Genomic DNA, 20,252 nt, shown 5'->3' with positions numbered 1-20,252 from the left:
TATTAAGCCACTGGAGGACCTGTACCCTCTCCTTCACAGTGGTACCCCAGGCAAAGTTCCCTTGTCTTCTCCTAGCCCTGGCCTCCCCTAGGGCCTTTCAGGTTTCTGAGCCTCACTCCCTTAGCAGAATTAGAGGCACCATTCGGGTGGGTCTGCTTAGGTTTCCGAAACTGCCAATTACAGCTATGCTCTCACCCTATGTGCCTGGTACGTATTTGGTGCTTAATAAATGTTTATTGATGGACATTTACTGGCTCTATGACCACCAGCAAGTCACAAAGACTCCTTGTCCGTAAAACAGGGATACCAGTATTTGTCCTACTTATCACTCAAGGTTGTTAGGAAAGGATACCGTAAATCTTAACGGCCACATAAATGTGAATTATTGTTATGGCTAGCTCTGCTATCCTGAATGAATGGCCAGCATTGTAAATATCCAAGCAAAGATTATTAGAGTCCCCTGACTGTTTTGCCTTGGTTTTTTGGGTTTTTTTTATCCCTGGCACATAGTAGGTGGTTTTTGTAAATGCTTGTTGATTGACAAGATCACTCCCAGTCCAGCTGTTTGCCTGGGAATTCTCTCCTTGGGTGGGCAGGTGAACTGAAGAACCTTTAAGGGTTGGTGGCTGTAAGATTATGCATTTTTATTGGAATGCCTGGGTGTCACAAGCAAGGGTATATCACAAGCAGAATGAGAAGCAGTGTGGTTATAGGAGTCAGAAAGTCTCACCTCTGCCCCTTACTAGCTCTGTGACTTTGAGCCTATCACTTAACCTCCTCGTCCCCCGGGTTTTCCATCTGTAGGAGGACAGAGGTGTGTTAGTGACCTTCGAGGCCCCTTCCTTCTCAAGCTCTGTGATCCTGTGACATCCCACGTGAAGGCGGGTGAGGATCTGCGGGCACTCTCTCCACTTGTCTGGACTCCCTCAGTCCCTTCCTTGACCCTTTCTAAGGAGAAGCGGATGAGTGGAGGCAGGTGCAGGCGTGACTCCTTCCTTACCTGGCTCAGAGAGAAAGCTTTGGGACTGTGCTGGTAGAAGGTGTCCTTGAAGGAACCCAGCCAGGTCTCCACAATTCGGATCTTGTTCCTGAGGGCCGCTTTGTGATCAGGGGAGGCATTGGGGGGCTGGTTGCGGTAGACATGCCCCACCCGGGAGCAGGGGAGGATTTCTACGGAGCCACCACAGAGCCACACCTGACGTCAAGGGAAAAAGAAAAAATTATCTTACATTCTTTCTTTAAGGGTATTACAAATCATAAACAGTCCCAGAAGAGAGGGGATGGTAAATGAGAATCTTCAGGGAGCTGAATTTCTTGCACTGGAGGCTGTGGTGGGGGAGGAGGGTGCCCCAGCTGGGGGGGGGGGGTGAGAGGAGGTGGTCTGCTCTTTTAAGAGTCCTGGCAGCAGTGTGGGGAGGGGATGATCGTCCGGAGGTCCTCTGGAAGATGGGGAAGCTGCAGAGAGGGCATGGCGGGCTCCTCTGATGCCTACAGTTTTCTAGCCCAGGACCAGCTCTATTTCAGATGTGCCCCACCCACCCACCCAACCCTGAGATTTTTCTAATGTACATTCATTGAAAACACAGAAATGTGCTTCTGCAGTCCAGGTGAAAGCCCAGCTTGTGTTCTTCAGCTCTTACCCTTATGGAAAGTTCCAGGTTTTCACTCCCCCAAATGGACATGAGGGAATCATACGCTCCAGTGTTTTGAAAGTAATGCCGATCGATTGCCACCACTCCCCCCGGCACCACAGGGCTCCTGGTTGCAGAAGAGGGAGAGAAGGATGCGTTATTTCAGAATGGTGAGCTCAGCTAGCTTCTTTGGAGAAAGGCTTGTCTCTCCACAGCAGGTCATTCATTCAACAAGCCTTTATTAGGTGCTGATCACATAGAAAATGCTGCTCGGTGCTGGGGAGATAAGCACTAAACTCTCCCCTTTACTCTGAGATCCTCAGCACCCATAGGTAGGCCGTGCCGCAGTATCTCACGCTGACACTGAAGGATGGGTGATTGTGTCACTGTGGGTCCTTCTTCCAATCATAAGCTCTCTACTCACAGGCTCTGTGAATGGCCGTGGCCAAAACACTCATTGCCCAGTGGCCAGCCTGGCGATGAGCCTCTCCAAGTTTGCCAGGGCTGGCTTGCCCTTGGACCACACACAGCCTTTCCCACTTAGGACTGGCCAGAGCTTGGGTTCTGCTGTTGCAGCCCCTGAGAGCCTAGGGTCCCACCTTTGCCTTGGCGAGGCATTGGAGAAGGCCCTGGCGGAGGGGCTGGCCCTCCCGCTCCCAGAAATGGATCCCATCTCCAACCGGAAGAGTTGGAGAAGGACAAGATGTTCTTGTTTGTTCGTTCTGTATCTGTCTATCAATCTGTCTCTACCTACCTACTCTGTCTTTCTCTGTCCTATCTCCTCTCTCATCTGTCTTTCTGTCTGCTCTGTGTCTGTCTCTATATCCTTCTGTCTACATCTGCTCCATCATCTCTATATCCTTCTGTCTGCATCTGCTCTATCATCGCTCTGCTCTATCATCTCCTCTATCATCTATCTTGCAGCAGCTTGCATAAAGTATTGTGCACATAGTGGTGGTCAGGAAGGGCCTGTTGAAATGCACTGAAAGGTGTATAAAAAGATAGCAAGCCCATGTCCTTGATGCCTGGGTGGGAAGACTCATAAGCCTCAGGAATGGGATAAACCAACGGTGGGTCTCTGTCTGTGACTCCCCTTCATCTTGAGCAGTTTAGGGTTATAGGACTCAGCTGGAAGGAATACCAGTGGTCACCTAGTCTGGTGTCCTCATTTTGTAGAAGAGGAAACTGAGGCCCAGGGAGAGAAAAGGGTTTGCTCACGGGCACATAGTTTGCTGTGACCGATCTGGGGTTCCAATCCAGGTCTTTTGATTGTAAGTACAGCGTTCTTTTCCTTGGGTCTAGATGAAACTGAGAGAGGAACTGGTTTTGTTCCCAGCGTCTGTCAGTCCCAGGGGCTCAGAATGTTGGAAGAGAGCAGGGTCCAAGGGGCACCTGCCTCATGCCTGACCCCAAAGCACCCAGCATAAAGCTGGGCAGTGAGTAGGAGTGCGAGACATGACTTGTTTAGCCGGCTGCCATCAGGCACCATTCTCTAGAAGGGGGCTCCAATTTGCCCTTGACATAAACAAAACAAGGGCTGCCTCATCCCTTTGGGGTGTGCTGCTGTTCACATGGGATTCTCCCAGCAGTTGCTGATGCTCTAAAGATGAGAGAGGAGCATGCTAGGAAATGGCATCTTACCTGATGGGGCTGATGGGAGACTGGCGTGCCTTCCTCTCACGCTCTGGCAAAGGTTTCCAGTGGAAATTTAATTCCCAGTCAAAGACCCCTCGCTGCAAGTCTGCAGAATGATAATACTGGAAATTCTTCCAGTCTATCACATCAATGATAGGAGACACCACGCGGCTCCTAAAGAGGATTGGTAAAAATGGACACAAAGGTGAGAGCCTCGTGGGTAATGTGCATATGGCTGAGTATAGACAGACTTGCCCAATCAAAGAATCTCAGAGTTGGCAGAGACCTCCAGGGTCACCTCGTCCTACCGGCACCCAAGTAGGAATTACGTCTATAGCAGCTGGACAAGGTGTCAGCCATCCCGCCTCCAGCCAGTGATGGGGAACTCACCACTTCCCCAAAGAGCTCATCTCATTTATGGATGGTCTGATGGTTAGGAAAATTTTCCTGGCATTGAATGGAAATTCCTCCCTACAACTTCTCCCTGGTCCTGGCTTTGCGTCTGAGTCTGAGAAAAACAACCAGGAGGTGAGACTGGAGACCTCTAAGGATGCTGTGAGTTCTAAATCTGTGAATCTCAACCCGTACACGAGTGTCTCTAAATCAAGTGCTTCCTGGCCACTTCCTTTAAAATACACTCCTCCTACCATTTCAGGTCAGCACCTTTTTACACACACACACACACACACACACACACACACACACACACACACACGTGTGTGCATGCATGTGCCTGTATGTGTTTCCTGTCCCAAGAGAATGTATGCTCCTTGAGGGCAGGAACTGTTTCATTTTTGCCTTTCTGTCCCCAATGCCTGGCAGAATAACAAGCATAGTAGGTACTTAATTATTGCTCAGCGGTTGATTATCATGTAGGTATTCCCTCCGTTTTACAGATGAAGGAACTGAGTCTGAGCTCAGGTGACTTAACAAACAAGCTTGTGTTGCAGGTCCCTGACAGAGGTGGTCCTCGAAGCCCCGTCTTTCCTGACATCACCTCTCCCTGCTCTTTTTAATCCTCAGGGGTCTCACATCTGCTCCCAATATATCATGTGACACCGTCCCTCTTTTCTGAGACAGTAGACATGAGTTAAGTGGGTGTTGGAAGGAGAGGCAAAGTTATGGATGGGAGTGGAGGAAAGCAATACTTTCATAAATGCCAAGTATAACAAACACATGAGGGACGCCCTCACCACCACGTCCACTGCGGCCGCCATCCTGCCTGCTCTCACACTCGCATGTTACAGCAATACCAGTATGCCAGGATTCCATGATAAATCATAACAATGGTAATGATGATAACAACGAGCATTTATGTAGCTCTTTAAGATTTGTAAAGTGCCTTACAAACATTATCTCATTTGATCCTCACAACAACTCTGGGAGGCGGGAGGTATTCTGCCCATCTTACAGATGAACAAGCTTAGAGCCAGTCCATGATGTCCTTTAAATGCCCTTCACAAGTGGAATTCTCAAGTAGAACAAGAGGTCAGTACCTGGAGATTGGTCAGTGTGATTTCTGCTTCCGCCATCTTATCTTATTCTATCCCAGTGGTTCTGCAAATCTCAGTGATGTGAATACACAGAATGGGCTCCATTGGAAATCTGTGTGGGGCAGGGGCCTCACCTTCTCGCAGGACTGGAAGCCACTCCAGGTGTCCTAGGAGCCCCTCCCTCCCACTTACTGGCCCAACCTCATCAGATGGCTGAGTGCTCGGCCCACCCCTTAGACCTGCAGGTAGTTAAGGCCTAGAGCCAGGAGCCAAGACACAGGGTCAGCTAAATGGCAGAGCGTGAAATGAAGCCAAGGTCCTGGAATGTGGGAAGCCAGCCCCATTCTATGTTTACAGCGAGAGGAATCGCCATTTCCCTACCATCCATCTCTGGAGACCGGCAAGGTTGAAACAGACCTGAGAGGGTCAATGGGGGACTTCAGGATGTGATTCTCTGCTTGCAGTGATGAGTCAGGAAGCTGGACATTGGGTGGGGAAGTGGTGGTGGTGAGAGTGTTTGTATGTAAAGCCAGGGCCTTCAGGGACCCTTTCTCCCCCTTTCCTTCAGCATTGTTCCCCTATGGGAAACAAGTAGAACACAGTTCCTTTGGTCCACTGTTATTCTTGGGTCATCTTGGCGGGGAACCTTAGAACATGGAGGAACAAAAAGATGGAAAGGACAGTGGGCCTCCATTTTCTCTTTCTCTCATCTCTACTCTGACTCAGTGGCCAGATCCTGTGGATTCGAACTCAGGTGGAGTTTGCCCATCCTCCCTTCTCTTTTCTCTTCTCACTACCATTATCCAAATTTATGCTCTTTTTCTCACCTGGACTATTCTATGGCTACCTAAATGTCCTCCCTGACTCCAGTCTTTAATAAGCTCATAGGTTTTGCTTGTTTGTATGTTATAGAGCTAAAAGAGACCTTGGAGTTTAGCCCAACCCCTTTATTTTGCAGATGAGGAAACTGAGTCCCAAAGAAGTTAAGTGACTTGCCCAATGTCATGGAATTTAAGTAGCAGAATAAAAAACTGACCCCAGGTTTTCTGACTTCAGACTCAGCTCTTTTAATCATACCATGTTTCTTCTTTCTCATCCTGTTTTCAGAGTACTCTTTCTAATACATAGATCCTACTGAATGCTCAGCAATCCTCTGTGGCTGCCTATTACCTACTAAATAAAATACACATGGCTTAGCTTGGCACTTAATGGCCCTTCTGGATCTAACTTACATTTCTAGGCTCATGGTGGTGTCTTCTCTATTTCAACCAAATTGGGTAACTAACCATTTCTTAATGTTGCTTCTTTCTCTCCTAGATGCGTAGATCTCCCAATTCAACAGGCATTTATTAAGCACCTCTTGTATGCCAGACATTGTTCTAGGCAATGAAGACACAAAAACAAAATGAAAAAATGAAATCTGCTCTCAAGGAGTTTACATTCTACTGGGGAAAATAACAGGTAAATAAAAACAAAATGAAGAGTTTGGGGGTGGGAAAGAGGAGTATAACGACTCAGAAATCAGGAAAGGCCTTTTGTAGGATATGGCCTTTGAGTGTCCCAGAGGGGAGGGGAGACGGTCTTCCAGGCATGAGGGACAGCTTGAGCAAAGGCGCAGAGAGGGGAGGTGGATCAGGCCCATTTCTCTAGGACACGGCCTCCGGGATCTCATGGTCTTCTGGTTTCTCATCCAGCCTTCAGTATACACCCATGCCTTCCCCTTCCTCTAGGCCTAATTGCATGTTGGGAGCTGCTGCTGGGGTTCCCCTCTGGCAGGAGGTTCAGAGCCTGGCAGCTCATGTCCCCTCGTCCAGCAGCCCTTGAGATGGAACCTTCCTGTCCTTTTTCTCCTTTCCTGTCCTCTCCTCTCCTGGGGCTTTTTGGCCGGCCGCTCAAGTCTCAGGAGGCCTCTCTGGAGAGGGCCAGGGGTCGCCGGGTCGAGGGACCTCCAGCACCCTTTTCCCACCCATGAGCCTAGCCATCCTGTTCTGGGAGTCAGCAGAAAGTGTGCGCTTTCTCTGAGCAGGTCTGCCTGAGCCAGTGGCTTCTGGGACATGCAGACGAGGCATGCAGACTGTGAAGGCCGTTTGTTTCTGGACATCCTGGAGGCTAGAAACCTCCTGGTGGTGAAAGCCCTGCATTTGGAATCAGGAAGAGTTGGGTTGAACCTCATATATAAATATAAATATTCATATTTACACGATAAATGTTTATGTTAAATATAAATATTTATACAATAAAGACAAATATGTATGTAACAGATACTTATGTAACAACTATATAGCAATATGTTTATGTAAGTGTATACAATAAATATATATAAATATAATATATATAAACATAAATATATATGATAAATTTCTGTAATAAATATGAATATTTATATTTATATAATAGATCTATATAATAAAAATATTTCTATATAATAAAAATATTTATGCTTCTATGATAAATTTATATAATATACATTTACATTTCTATAATAAATTTATATAATATCAATGTGTATATTTATGTGATATCTCATAAGGATCACCTAAGCATCACATAAATATACAGTTATATTTCTTGATAACTATATATTTAATATTTCTATAGTATTTAATGCTTATATATAAATTATGGATGATTTTTATTTATAGAATAAATTTATTCTGTAAATATTGATATTTCTGTAATGACTATAAATAGCTGTATGGCCGGGAGGTCAGTGAGGCTCTCAGCTTCCTCGCTGGTAAAATGAGGGCGTTAGAAAAGATGACCTCAGAAGTCCCCTCCAGCGCTAACATTCTGTGCTTCTGAGTCACCGGGGGAAAACTAAAGCAAACTTTGAAATATTATCCTCTTCACACTCACTCTATGTTCACGCTGGCCGACGAGCCCAGAAGCTTCAGTTGTTTCTTAGGGGAGCCTGTCTGCCAAGGCCTGAAAACAAGCCCTGGGCCAGAGACTGAAGGAGCCCTCAGTACAAGAGTGTTTGAATGAAGCAGAGGGTGATGAAAAGGGAAGAACCTCCCTGGGAGAAGGCAGAATGAAACCAGGAGCACAGAGGGAATGTTTGCGGGGCTGGGGAGGGTGGGAAAAGGGGAGAACCAAGAGGGAGGGCACTGGGAACAGAGCAAAATTTGAATTTCCTAGCCCTGTAGAATCAGTATTTAGGCTGTCCCCTTTATTTATACAGGTTTAGTGGCAGAACTGAGCCTAGGATCCCAATATCCTTTTGCCCATTATAGGATTCTTTATTTTCTGCTGAATCTCAAACACCCGTTTCCCACCTCCCCACCTTTGCTCAGGCTGTGTCCTTTAGGTCTGGAATGTGTTTATCTTGAAGGAAGAAAGACCTGAGTTCAGATTATGCCTCAGACACTTTGCTTACTGTGTGACATTGACTTAGCCTCAGTTTCCTCATCAGTAAAATAGGGATAATAAAAACACCTGCCTTGCAGGGTTGTTGTGAGAATCAAACAAGATAACGTATGTAAGGTACCTCCATCAGGAAGCCTTCCCTGATTCCCTCATAACAGTAGCATCTCTCTACCTTCCCCTTCATATAGCTCTTTACCCAGAGCCCTTTACGTTGTGTCCTATTACAAATGATATCACTGGGGATCAGAAGCCAGATGCAAAAAGTACTTAGACCCCAGCAGACTGGCCCTACTGGGCTTATTTGGGGGCCCATAAAGAGAAGACAGCTCAATGAAGGATTGGTATTAATTAGATAATTCATTTTAATTGAGAAACCCCCTAAAATGCCTTTATAGCAGTCTACATCTCTGATAGGAATACTCAGCAGCTCCCTACCTCATCCTCCCCATCCCATGTGACCAGGAAGGGGCTTTTGTTACGTAGGTGGTGAGAACAGTCATGGCATCCCTCCCATTTTCTGTGCTGTGGTCCACGAGTCCCCTCATGCCCCTTCTCTGCTCTGGAATCTTCAATGGCTCCCTACTGCCTCCCAAGTAATGCTTCAACTCCTCCATCAGGCCCACCACAGACTGACACCAAACCTCCTCACCTTCAGCGGAGATCATTCTGTCCCACTCTATGCTGCAGTCGGACTGATTGGGTCTCTGCCCTGTACTCTCTGACCACCAAGACTTTTTCACCAGTAGGTGTTTTGTCCTCAGTAATGATAAGAGCACTTCCCTTCTGACTTCATTTAGCCCAGGGATTTTGAAGTGTCTCACCTCAATATACTTACCATGTAGTATTGTAAGAGAGTACAGCTCTTTGTGCCTTACCAGGTTGTCTTGTGGACCAGGGGATCTGAAAGACTATACCAACAGACCACAGTCTCTGAGGGAAAGTCAATAGAATGGGTCTGCTTGCCAAGGACCAGCCCAGCTTGGTCACCAGCAATAGGCTGGCCATGAAGCATCTGCCCTGGGGTGCCCCAGCCTCAGCTTCCAAGTGACCAGTGACCAGTTAGCACAGTGCCTGGCACACGGTAGGTACTTAATAAATGTTTATTGACTGACTGATGGAAAAGGGGACAGAGAGTGCTAAGAATCGCATTGTTTTGTGACCATCTAAAAACTTTAACTTAATTCTAAGTATTCTAATTATGATATCTTTCTCCAATGACCACCATGTTATAGTTGGCATGACGCTGGTTGTATTGAGTTCTCAACCATTAAAAATCCATGATTCCTCAAAAGAGACCTCCCCAACAATCCACATAGGAGAAACTAAAGGGATAAAAAACATTTTTTCCCCTCAGACTATAATCTTTTCCACTTCCCCCAGTGGAAAGATCCCTGGCTTTGGAGGTAGAGGATGTGGGTTCAGATCCTGTCTCTGTCACATGCTACCTGTGTGACCATAGGCAAGTCACATAGCTTCCTGGCCTCGATTTCCACAGCTTAAAAAAAAAAGAGGAGTTTGAACTATATGGCCTCTAAGGTCTATGTCATAGAGTCTGTCACTCTGTGGAGTTGTGTGACCTATCTGCGCATACACACACACACACACACACACACACACACACACACACATATATATGTATAAGTGTGTGTGTTATAGACAGTGCAGATTGATAATGAGGATGTGTTCAGTATAGAAAAGAAAGAAGAAAGCAGGCCAGATCCACTTGGGAAACTGCAGAGTTTTTAATTATCCCAAACTGGTCCCCAGTGCAAAACCTCATCTTTTTAATAAAAATGTCTTCCTAAAGATGCTGTGCTATTGCATCTCTTGAAAGACCCTGATCTCTAGTGTAATGTATCAGAGTTGTGGCCGAACCAAAGGGCAATGAAGAGATGCCTCATGGGTAGAAGTCGGCTATAGGACCTTCATCTTCGGTGACGTGCTGGAGCTGGTTTGGACCAGTTCAGCGGGTGGTTAAATTCCAGTGTGAGCATTTATTTATACCTCGGAAATCAACAAACACTGTAAACCAGGGCTTGATTTGTTTTTTGTTGATTATCTAGACCAGAGGTTTCAAACGCTCAGCAGGCTCTCCATTGGAGCCTGAACCAAATTAAAATGTAATTGGGAAATGTTTGTTTCTTTAAAATACAACACAATGTAGATAAGCTTAATCTGAAGTTTTCTAAGGCAGTGTGTGACCTGTTGGGATCCATTTTGAGTTTGACACCACTGGTCTAGATATAAGAAAGTGTTGGAGAAGAATGTTGTTAATGCAGATTAAATTTTAAAGTGTGCCCAGTACATTTCCCCCCCCCAGATAGCTGGTTGTTAAACGTTTACCAGCATATCCTCAGATATCATCAAGATGAGAAAAGGAGGCAGCTTAGCTGGGAATTCAGAGGGATAACAGGACAGCCGGAATGCTGCCATGGTATCCACAAAATGGAAAATGATGCCCTACGGAGGAGGTACAGGAGAATACTACTACCCACAAGAATAAATAATAATAATTAAATAATATATAATTAACTAAATAATAAATAATAAAACTGACGTATATAACACTTTAAAGTTTGCAGAACACTTTCCCTATATCAAGATATGGACCCATATGGAGGGACTTGTGTGTATGTGTGTGTGCGTGCATGCTTGCATGTGTGTGTGTGTGTGTGTGTGTGTGTGTGTGGTAGAGGGGAGACCATGATCTATGATCTTCATTTTCTATAAAGGGAAATTTCAGAACTTGAAGTGGTGTGTAGAAATCGGTTATTGTTATAACTGTGGTTATTAGGGATCATGGAATCATAGATTTAGATCTGGGAGAAAATGTAGAAATCAGAATCATATCTGGGAGGGACCTTCGTGACTGAATCCTAGCCCCTCATTTTACAAATGAGGAGACTGAGGCCCAATAATGTTAAGTGACTTGCCCAGGGTACCTCTGCCAATAAGTATCTGAAGCAGGGTTCAAACCAAGGGCTTCCTATCTCCAAGTCTGGCATTCTATCCACTGTGCCATGCTTTGAGCCCTTCCTCTCACAGAAGAGGAAACTGGGACCCAGTTTTGAAGAATTTTACATTCTTCTACCTAAATACGAAACAGAAATAAAGTTGTTAAATATTATTAAAGTATTATTGTTTGTGATGAAGAGAGAAAAAATGTCAGAATAATTATTTGTGGTGAGTCTCTTTGAGATCCCTACTTGCATGGAGTCTATGAATTTATGGTTCTCTGATCTCTAAGGTACCTCCCAGATGTTTCTCTGACTTCTAAGGTACCTTCCAAGTCCAAATCCATGATTCTACAATCTCTCCGGGCTCTCTCATCTCTGGCGTCCCCACCTCTGACCCATCTGCTTCTCTCCAGCAGTGTTCGTCAAGCTTGCCTTAGCCAATGCCAAATTCCACAAAGGAAGTGGCTTTTTAACCTTGCCTTTTGTTGGAGGGTCAGAGGGAAGGATGGGTCCTGGTGAGGTGGCCTTCAGGTGGTACCATGAGCGGCCACATTTCCCTTTTATGTTCCTGAGACTCTAGAGAAAACAGCCCTTATCTTTGTTCTGCGTTAGTGAGCAGAGGTCTTTTCCAAATTGAAGCTGTCCATGTTAGGTCCTTCCGACAGAAGAATTGCCTTCCCCTAACCTTAGGGGTTTGGTTCCCCTGGCATTGTCCTGAGTTAGCTTTTTGCTTTGATTGAGCCGGCCTGCAGCCATGGGAACCTGAAGAGCCCGATGCCCTCTGGGTCAGGAAGGGAATCGTAGCTCCTGTTCATGGAGGGCCTGCAGGCTTCCAATGTGCATCCCTCACAACAGGTGAGGAAAGTTGAGTGTTCAATGACGTCTCCGTGATCTCACAGCTAGTAAGGGTCAGCGCCCCTTCAGCCAGTAGCAAAGAGCCAGCAGCCGAGCCCCTCTGTTTAATGGAGCTAACCCCCAGGCTTCTGAAAACCCTGGCAGAGAGAAAGAGAGCAGGTCCTTCATCCCAATAAGCTGGGAGTTCTGGCTCTTAGTTTTCATTCATCAGTTCTAAGGACCCAGAAGATGGGTCGATTATCACTCTTTTTTTTTTAATCTACCCTGGACTTGATCTAGCTCACTCAGAGCGCTGTCTTTGCCCCTTTAAAGAGGAAGCTGGTGCAGTGGGTAGAGAGCTAAACTTAGGAAGGCCATAGTTCAGATCCTGCCTCTAAAACATTAGCTGTGTGACCCTGGACAAGTCACTTCACCTACGCCTGCCTCAGTTTCCCCATCCATAAAATGAAGGTGATAATAGCACCTACCTCCCGGGGTTGTTGTGAGAATAAAGTGTGATAATATTTGTAAAGAGTTTTGCAAACCTTGAAGTGCTGTTGTTATTGTTATTATTAGCTGTGGAGGTTTGCTTCCTTTGGCTTCAATTCCAAAGCCCTTTGACCACGGAGGAGGCAGCCCCCTTTTAAGTCACCCCCCCCCCCACCGGCCCGATGGGTAAGTGGCTGGGTCCACACCCCTGCCCAGTCCAGCACCACCCCTTTCGGCCCAAGCCAGGCCTCCTCCAGGACGGCGTTACCTGTCGCCGGCTATTCTGCTGAGGAGGGGCTCCAGCCAGCCCTTATGGCACTCACAGTGGGAGTCCATGAAGACCAGCACGTCCCCGGCGGCCCGGGCAGCCCCCAGCATGCGGCCCTTAATGGCACCCAACCTCTTGTTGCTTCGGAGCAGTTTCACCCCGTCCAGCTGGGCCACGTGGTCACTCAGCGCAGACTTGAGGTGGCCTGGAATGAATGGAATGGAATCATCATCAGTGCATTCTGTGGAGACTCAGAGAAAGCCCAGCTTACTGGGATCTGGGGGGTGCAGTGCATAGAGCCTGAGCTTGGAGGCAGGAAGATCAGAGCTCAGTCCCTGCCCCAGGCACGTATGAGCTGGGTCTCTGCCTCAGTTTCCTCATCTATAAAATGGGAATAATAATAGCACCTATTTAAATACTAGCTATTATTATTAGTAGTAATAGTAATAACTAGTGATTAATTAGTAAAAGTGGTAAGTTAACAATTTATTTCTTGTGATAATAAATGTTGATTGACTGATTAACTGTTTCTGTTATGAAGAAGTTAATTAATTAGGCTGACCCACTGGGGACAGTTTTGGCCCTTTGGTCAGAAACGTTATTATGTTATGACTTTAAGCATCCATCATTTCACCAGTATCCTCAGTCATAATTAGCAGTTTTGGCATCTGGGGCAAGCAGCATGGAGTAATGTCTAAGGTTGGCAGGACCGTACCCTTAAATCAGCTTTGTAATTTGTGGTGTAAAAATCATACTAGAAGTAATGAAGACAATTCCAGTTGAGTTGGAAGGAAAATTAATAGCTATTTCAGCATAAAGAGGATGAAGGAGTGTGGCTGCGGGGCAGCTAGGTGGTGCAGTGGATAGAGCACTAACCCTGAAGTCAGGAAGACCTGAGTTCAAATCCGACCTCAGACCAAACACTTGACACTTTGACACTTACTAGCTGTGTGACCCTGGGCAAGTCACTTAACCCCAATTGCCTAACAAAAAAAAAAAAAAAAGTAGGAGTGTGGCTGCTATGTTTCTGTGCCCTCTAGATTTCAGTTCTGGGGAGCTTAGCCCAGTTCACCCCACTCTAGTGATGGTTCTGGGTGCTCCCTCCACTAATAGGGGCCTAGCCAATGTGCTGGCAGACTTCCTCTAAGGCTTTTTTACATTTTGTGGATATTTATGCCTAAAAATTCTAGGTTCAGCACTAAAGGAATGACTCTATAATGGTGGAAATTAAGGCCCCTTGATCAGGGATGAGGTACCTTTATAATATACCCTCCTACCCAGGGCCTTCTGAATTTGTGTGGCTGAAAAAGTTCATCACCTGGTGAGGAGGCTCTGACTGTTTCTGGGCCCTCCCAGTGTGATAGGGCTTGCTAGAACCCGTGTTCCACTGTCATAGTCCAGGGCCGCTCCCCTTAAGCCATTGGGGAATCAGAGTAGCACCCAACTAATCCTTAATGCTTTGAACTACAGTATAATGTGACAAATGCGTGTTAAGCACATATTGTGCCCTGGAGACAGAGGAAAAATATAACAACCCCTGACCCCTAAGACCTTGTGTGCTTGGGGAAAGGGGGGGAGGAGGAGAGAGAGTGAGAAAGAGAGACAGAGAGAGGGACAGAGACAGAGAGAGAGACAGAGAGAAGGGAAAGGGAGGTAGCAGCAGAGAGCTAGATGAGCCATGGGGAAGGACTTCAAGGTAGTTAAGTGACTTAACGTGAGAAGAGGATGAACTTCCCAGATCAGCATTGGAGACACCTCTTTGGATGGTGTCTGTAAATTCTGCCTAGGAACAGCGCACTTCTCCGCATGTGTATGAGGCACTTTGGTGATAACGCATTTACAGATCTGCCATCTCCCTGGAGCCTCCTAACTGTCCTGTGAGGTAATTAAGGGGTGCATTACTAGTCCCGTTTTACAGATGAGGAAGCTGAGGCTGTGAGGAGGTGTCTGGCCAAAGGTCCTGTAGCCGTTGAGTGGTGGAGTCAGGGCTTGAATTGTGATCTCTCACGAGCATCGGATGCTTTTTTCCACTGTGCCCATGTATTCCTGTGTGCCATGGACTTGTTATCCTTGCCCATGAACAGGGTGACCCCCGTTGATCTCTGCCATTGGGGACAGGGGCAGTGAATGGTGCCGTGGGTCCTTTGGAACAGTGCCCACATCGCTGGCTAGAGGAGTGGGGAGCAGAAAGGAGATGATGTTTCCCCCAGTGACACAGGAGAGAGGGAAGGGGCAAGGATGCCTGTACCCTCTGATCTAAGGCAGGCTCTTGGTCAGGTGACCAAGGAGATCTAAAGCGAAGGGTGTTGTCAGGGGTTTGGGGCAAAGGAAAGAGGTTTGCCACGCTTCTCTGACCTAGCAGAGGAGGTCTTGTTCATCAGACAGCTGAGTCCGGCTGCCGCTGACCCCACCTTCTGAAGGTTCTCTGGGCCAGGGGGCCTTGGGGGATGGGAAGCAGGCCAGCCTGCTAAGCAGGGCTGCAGCAGGGCTAGGGGAATTGCTGGGGGTCTTGTGCAGCTGCCCTCTGATCGGGGTGATTCTTACCCAGGAGGTTTGTCTGGCAGGTCCCCCATTCTTCCCAAGTTCCATGCTGAAAGGATGCACTAGAGATGGGGGTGGGCTGGGCGGAGGGAGGGAGACTCTGCATCCGCGCTGGAGATGAGTGCTCCCAGGTGCACTCCCAAGTGGAGACCTTTCCTGGAGCCCGGGATTTCAAGAGCCACTCGGCACTCGGATCAGCCAGTCGCTGGCCGGATGCCTGACTGGGAGTCGTGAGACAGACCACAGGACCCAGGGAGAGCGTTCAGATGACCTCCCCGAGGAGACTGGGGAACTTTCTGAAACCTTCGGGCCATGAGGCAGAGAGAATAAGGACTCCCTATCATCTCCTGTGGTCCTCATTTCACCCCTTGGAAGAGCACAGGTAACCCCCCTGCTGTTTGGGCACAAGGCAGATGCCATCTGGAGGGAATGAATGAATGGAGAGAAGGAAGGAAGGGAGAGAGGAAAGAAGGGAGGGAGGGAGGAAGGAAGGAAGGAAGAAAAGAAGGAAGGAAGGAAGGAAGAAAAGAAGGAAGGAAAGAAGGAAGCAGTATTTATTGAGCTCCTGCTTTGTGGTCTGATCTTGATCTTGATCCTAGATCTGGTGCGTTACTTGAGAAGTCCCCAGGTCCACGTGGAACATAAGCAGTGGCCCAGAGAGCTCCCCTTTGGGGACCCAAATGCTCCCTCTTACCTTTGGGAATGCTGGGCCTCTGTGCTACAAAGTAGCAGGCCTGAGTCACCCTTTAGTCCCCTAATTATCGTAGGATCATCCTCCCTTCCCATTGGTCCAACTCTCCCATTTTACAGATGAACAAACTGAGGCCCAGAAAGGTTCCTAAAGTCACACACATAGTGAAAGTATCAGATCTGGGATTTAAGCTCAAGTCTAAGGACTCCAAATTCAGTGTTTTTTCCACTGAACTAGCCCACCTCTTGTCCTGTGCAGTAATACAGGTTTCATCTACTTTTTAGTCGACTGGACGCCTCCTCCAATTTTTCTCTATTATTGTGTCTGTCTTTGACAAAACCTGCCCTCCCTGGCTGCTAGGAATTCAGAAACCAGGAAAACAAGCTTATTATAAGAGTCTGTGAAAATGGAGCCAATAATGACCCACCTGAGGAGCTAAATACAAAGTGCCTGAGTTTTGTGACAGCTGTTTCAGAGGTGATGGATTTCTCCCCAGGGTGTGCTGGTAGATGTTTAACAACTGGCTCTCCAAAAAGTCACAACGCACTTTTAAGTTTAGGCTAAATTATTAACATTTTCTCTGTGGTTTTCTTAAAGCTAGACAATCAACAAAACAAGAAATTAAATCTGGATTTGCAGCTTTTGCTAAGATTTCCAAGGTGTAACTGCTCACAGTGAGCATTTAACAATCACCTCCCCTGAGCCTGTGCATTGGGCTGGCTCTAGTATACCCCCAGCTCCCCCACACTAGAAACCTTCAAGCGAAAGCAAGTTGACACCTCGTGGGGTCTGTTGTGGAGTGTACTTTAGTTCAGGGTGGATTGGACCAGAAAGTCTCTGAAGTCCCTCATACCCAGATCCTCTGTGTGATGCTGTGGGCATGCGGTCAGACTGAAGCCACAGCCTCACCACTCCACTCTTCTTGTCCAGCCTGGGCTTATCTACCTCCAGCCTCAGAGAACTCACCTCTTTTCTTTTCTTTTCTTTCGGAGGCACCCAAGGCCAAGTGACTTGCCCAAGGTCACACAGCTAGTAAGTGTCTGAGGCTGGATTAGAACTCAGGTCTTCCCCTGACTCCACGGCCTGTGTTCTCTCCACTGCGCTGCCCAAGCTCACTGCTTTTCCAAGGCATCCCGTTCCATTTCTGGAGTAACTGCTGGGAGGTTCCTATATATGTTGAACCTAAATCTTCCTCCCTGTAAATTCTACTCGCAAGTCACTTCACCTCTGTTTGCCTCAGTTTCCCCATCTGTAAAAGTGGGGGTGATAACACTACTGCCTCTCCTCCAGAGTTGTGAGGATCACAAGTTTCGGTGTTTGTGAAGCACCAGCACAGTGCCTGGCACATGGTGAGAGACATAGAAATGTCAGATGATGATAATGATGATGATGATGAATGGCTCTTTGGTGGCACAGTTTTCTACAGCGCTGCCCTTCAGGTGTTTGAAGGCCATGCTCATGTTCTCCACTGAGGCAAACATCACCCGTTGCTTCAGCCTTGGCTAAGGCCTTTTCCGTATGTGTTTGGGGTAGGGTAAGCTGGGGGAGTGGGGAGAGTTCTATGGTGTGAAATGGTTAAAATTGTCCAATGACTGATCTCTGGCTAAGCAGGGCTGTGACTGTATTCCATATTTGTGAGGCATTTTAACTTCTGTTTTCTCTTCTGATCTACTCAAGAACCTTGTGAGATAGAACTGAAATAATACTAATAATAGCAGTGTTCATACAGCCTTGGAAGTTTGCAAAGTGCTTTACAAATGTTCCATCATTTTTGCCTCACGACAGCCCCAAGAGGTAGAAAAGCTCTAGGGTCACTGCCTAGGGACCGTTAAAGATGGGTAAACTGAGGCTCTGATTTCATTGGCCAAAAACTAACAAGTAAGCAGAGGAAAGCAGCAAGGTGAAATAGAGCTAAGTCTGGACTCTGGAAGGCCTGGGTTCAAGCCCCACCTCTGCCTTATGCTAGCTGTTGTTTTCTGTTGTGTCTGACTCTCCATGACCCCCTGTTGGGGTTTTCCTGGCAAAGATACTGGCGTGGTTTGCCATTTCCTTCTCCAGCTCATTTGACAGATGAGGAAACTGAGGCAAACAGGGTTAAGTGACTTGCTCAGGGCCACATAGGCAAGTAACTTAACCTCCCAAAGCCAAGCCTCTGTATATAAGACTATAAGGGGACCTTGACTCCATATGAGGCCACAGAGGAGCAGCTGATCTGCATTGGCAGAAGAAAAATCACTTTGGGGGGATCCTTCCCAAAAAAAAATACTAAGACCCAAATGGTCATGTGGCTTGTTCAAGGTCACTCAGGTAGTAAGTGGGAGAGCCAGGGTTCAAACCCAGGTCTCTTACTACAAATCTGTCCCTCTCTTCCACTGTGCCATGCTGTCCCTGCCCTCAGAGTACACTTTTTTACAGGGAGGGGAAACTGAGGCACAAAACGATTACCTTGTCTGAGATCACAAAAAGAATTAGTGGCAGAACTAGATCCCAGGTCTCTTGAGTCTTGGCAAAGCAGCCTTTCCACCGGGCTGCACCATCACTAGCTCACCAATGACTGATGTGCTGAACTTCCCCACCCACTACCCTCCCTGGTTCCCAAAGTCTTCGACTTTAAGAGAGAAATTGGCCAAAGAGGGGGATGGGGAGTGGAGGGGGGAGCCTCTACCTTGTTGGCTGAGGTCATCGACAAGGATGATCTCCTTGAGGAAGGGTCTGGGGGTCGTGTCCAAGACACTGTGCACGGTTCTGAGCAGGGTAGACCAGGCCTCGTCGTGGAAGCAGATGACGACGCTGGCTGTGGGCAGATTGTCACCATAGTCCTGCTGCAGGCACCTGGGGGTCAGAGGATGGCGGGGAAGAAAAGCAGAACCAAGAATAAGCGGCCTGAGAACGACCTTCCAGGGAGAACGGGCACATTCTCCTGGCTCGAGATGGGGCTACCCTAGACTACAGGTTTGCCTTCTTTTGGTATAGTAGCCGCTCTTAACCTGGGATCCATGAACTTTAAAAAGATAGACAGACAGACAGACAGATAAATAGATAATGGTACTTCACTATAATCGGTTTGCTTGGTAATCTTGGGTATTTTATTTTATGCTTTTGAAAACATTATTCCAAGAGGAGTTCATAGGCTTCACCAGCCTGACAAAAAAGGGTCTGTGACACAAAAATGGTTAAGAGTTCCTGCTCTGGTATCACCTTCACAGGGTTGCTACAGGGAGTCAAATAAGATAATGCTTGTATAATCCTTGTTACTTCTCAGAAGGATGAGCTGGAATTCTTTGATTCGTTCCATAAACAAACAAACAAACAAACAAAAAGTTGGGGGCAGGGTGGGGGAAGGGGATGCATTTGAAAGGGACAAGCTGCTTTTCTCCCCAACCTGGGAGTAACTGAGAGGCCCTGAGACCTAATTTCAGGGATTCTAGGGTGTACTGTCCTGAGCCCATGGCATTGTTTTCTGCTTCTCTCTTCAGATCCCAAAGTGGGGGGGGGGGGTGTTAGATGGAATGGATTGGTGAAGTGTGTAATTGATCTTCCCTCTCCTTTCCTCTCCCACCTCCCCCACCCCACATTTATGGTGCAGGCATTTGACTACAAGATTTTCCTATTCCTTAAATTGTTTCTAATTTGTGATTTTTCATAGTACCTTAGAAGCTTTTTCCCCTTTGATATTAAATTATGACTGGTCATAATTTGTGAACAGCTGGGCTTTGGTGGAACTTGTGAATGGTTGGGATGGGTATCAAAAGGAAGAGAGGCCTGATCCCTTTGTCTAAAATACCTAGGGTTTCTTTCTTTTTAAATCCTAGCTTGGGGGGCTCAGAGCTATAAGAGAGAATTCTATGATTTTGATTATTAATAATTTTTTATAAACTCCCCCAAAGCAGAATTCAAACTGAATCTGAGGTTTGTTTTCTACCCTTGTAACTCTCCCCGGAAGGAGGGAGAGAATCTGAGAAGAGTGGTCACATCCCAAATTCCAAAGGTGGGAGCAAGAGGACAGAGGAGCACCTCTTCCTTACACTTCTCCTTTTAACCCTCCAAACCCTGCCGACAGCTCCACCAAGTGGTTACATGTGTATAGCACTTTGCCAACGTTCAAGTGTTATATGAATATCAGCAAGTATTCCTGTGCTTGGCTTTTCATTAGATTTTTCGTATGTGGGAGCATACTTTCAGCAAAGAGATGCTCATGTTCTCTTTGTCGAGGGAGAGGGAAACTGAGATTGGGATCATGAGATTGTATTGCAGAGCTGGGCCATCTAGGCTAACCCCTAATTTTATAGGAAACTGAGTCCTGGGAACGTCCTGTTTGAATTAAGCTTCCTAGCTTAGCTAATTGGT

General features: G+C 46.9%; 1 protein-coding gene across 2 annotated transcripts in view; it reads right to left on the bottom strand.

Moving 5' to 3' along the window:
- GALNT15 (polypeptide N-acetylgalactosaminyltransferase 15) overlaps positions 1-20,252 on the bottom strand; it is a 46,287-nt gene that overhangs the window by 13,587 nt on the left and 12,448 nt on the right. For both annotated transcript variants that reach the window (XM_027872332.1, XM_027872331.1), the window contains exons 2-6: positions 18,571-18,737; positions 12,674-12,878; positions 3,273-3,440; positions 1,641-1,758; positions 1,001-1,195 (exon numbers count right to left, since the gene is read on the bottom strand). In XM_027872332.1, coding sequence (XP_027728133.1) covers positions 1,001-1,195; positions 1,641-1,758; positions 3,273-3,440; positions 12,674-12,878; positions 18,571-18,737 — 853 coding nt within the window. The remainder of the gene's footprint in view (positions 1-1,000; positions 1,196-1,640; positions 1,759-3,272; positions 3,441-12,673; positions 12,879-18,570; positions 18,738-20,252) is intronic.

This window comes from Vombatus ursinus, unplaced genomic scaffold, assembly GCF_900497805.2.
Source record: "Vombatus ursinus unplaced genomic scaffold, bare-nosed wombat genome assembly UNPS02014799.1, whole genome shotgun sequence".
Classification (NCBI taxonomy): domain Eukaryota; kingdom Metazoa; phylum Chordata; class Mammalia; order Diprotodontia; family Vombatidae; genus Vombatus; species Vombatus ursinus.
Note: the sequence above shows the minus strand (reverse complement) of the source record. Positions and strands in the feature narration are given on the sequence as shown.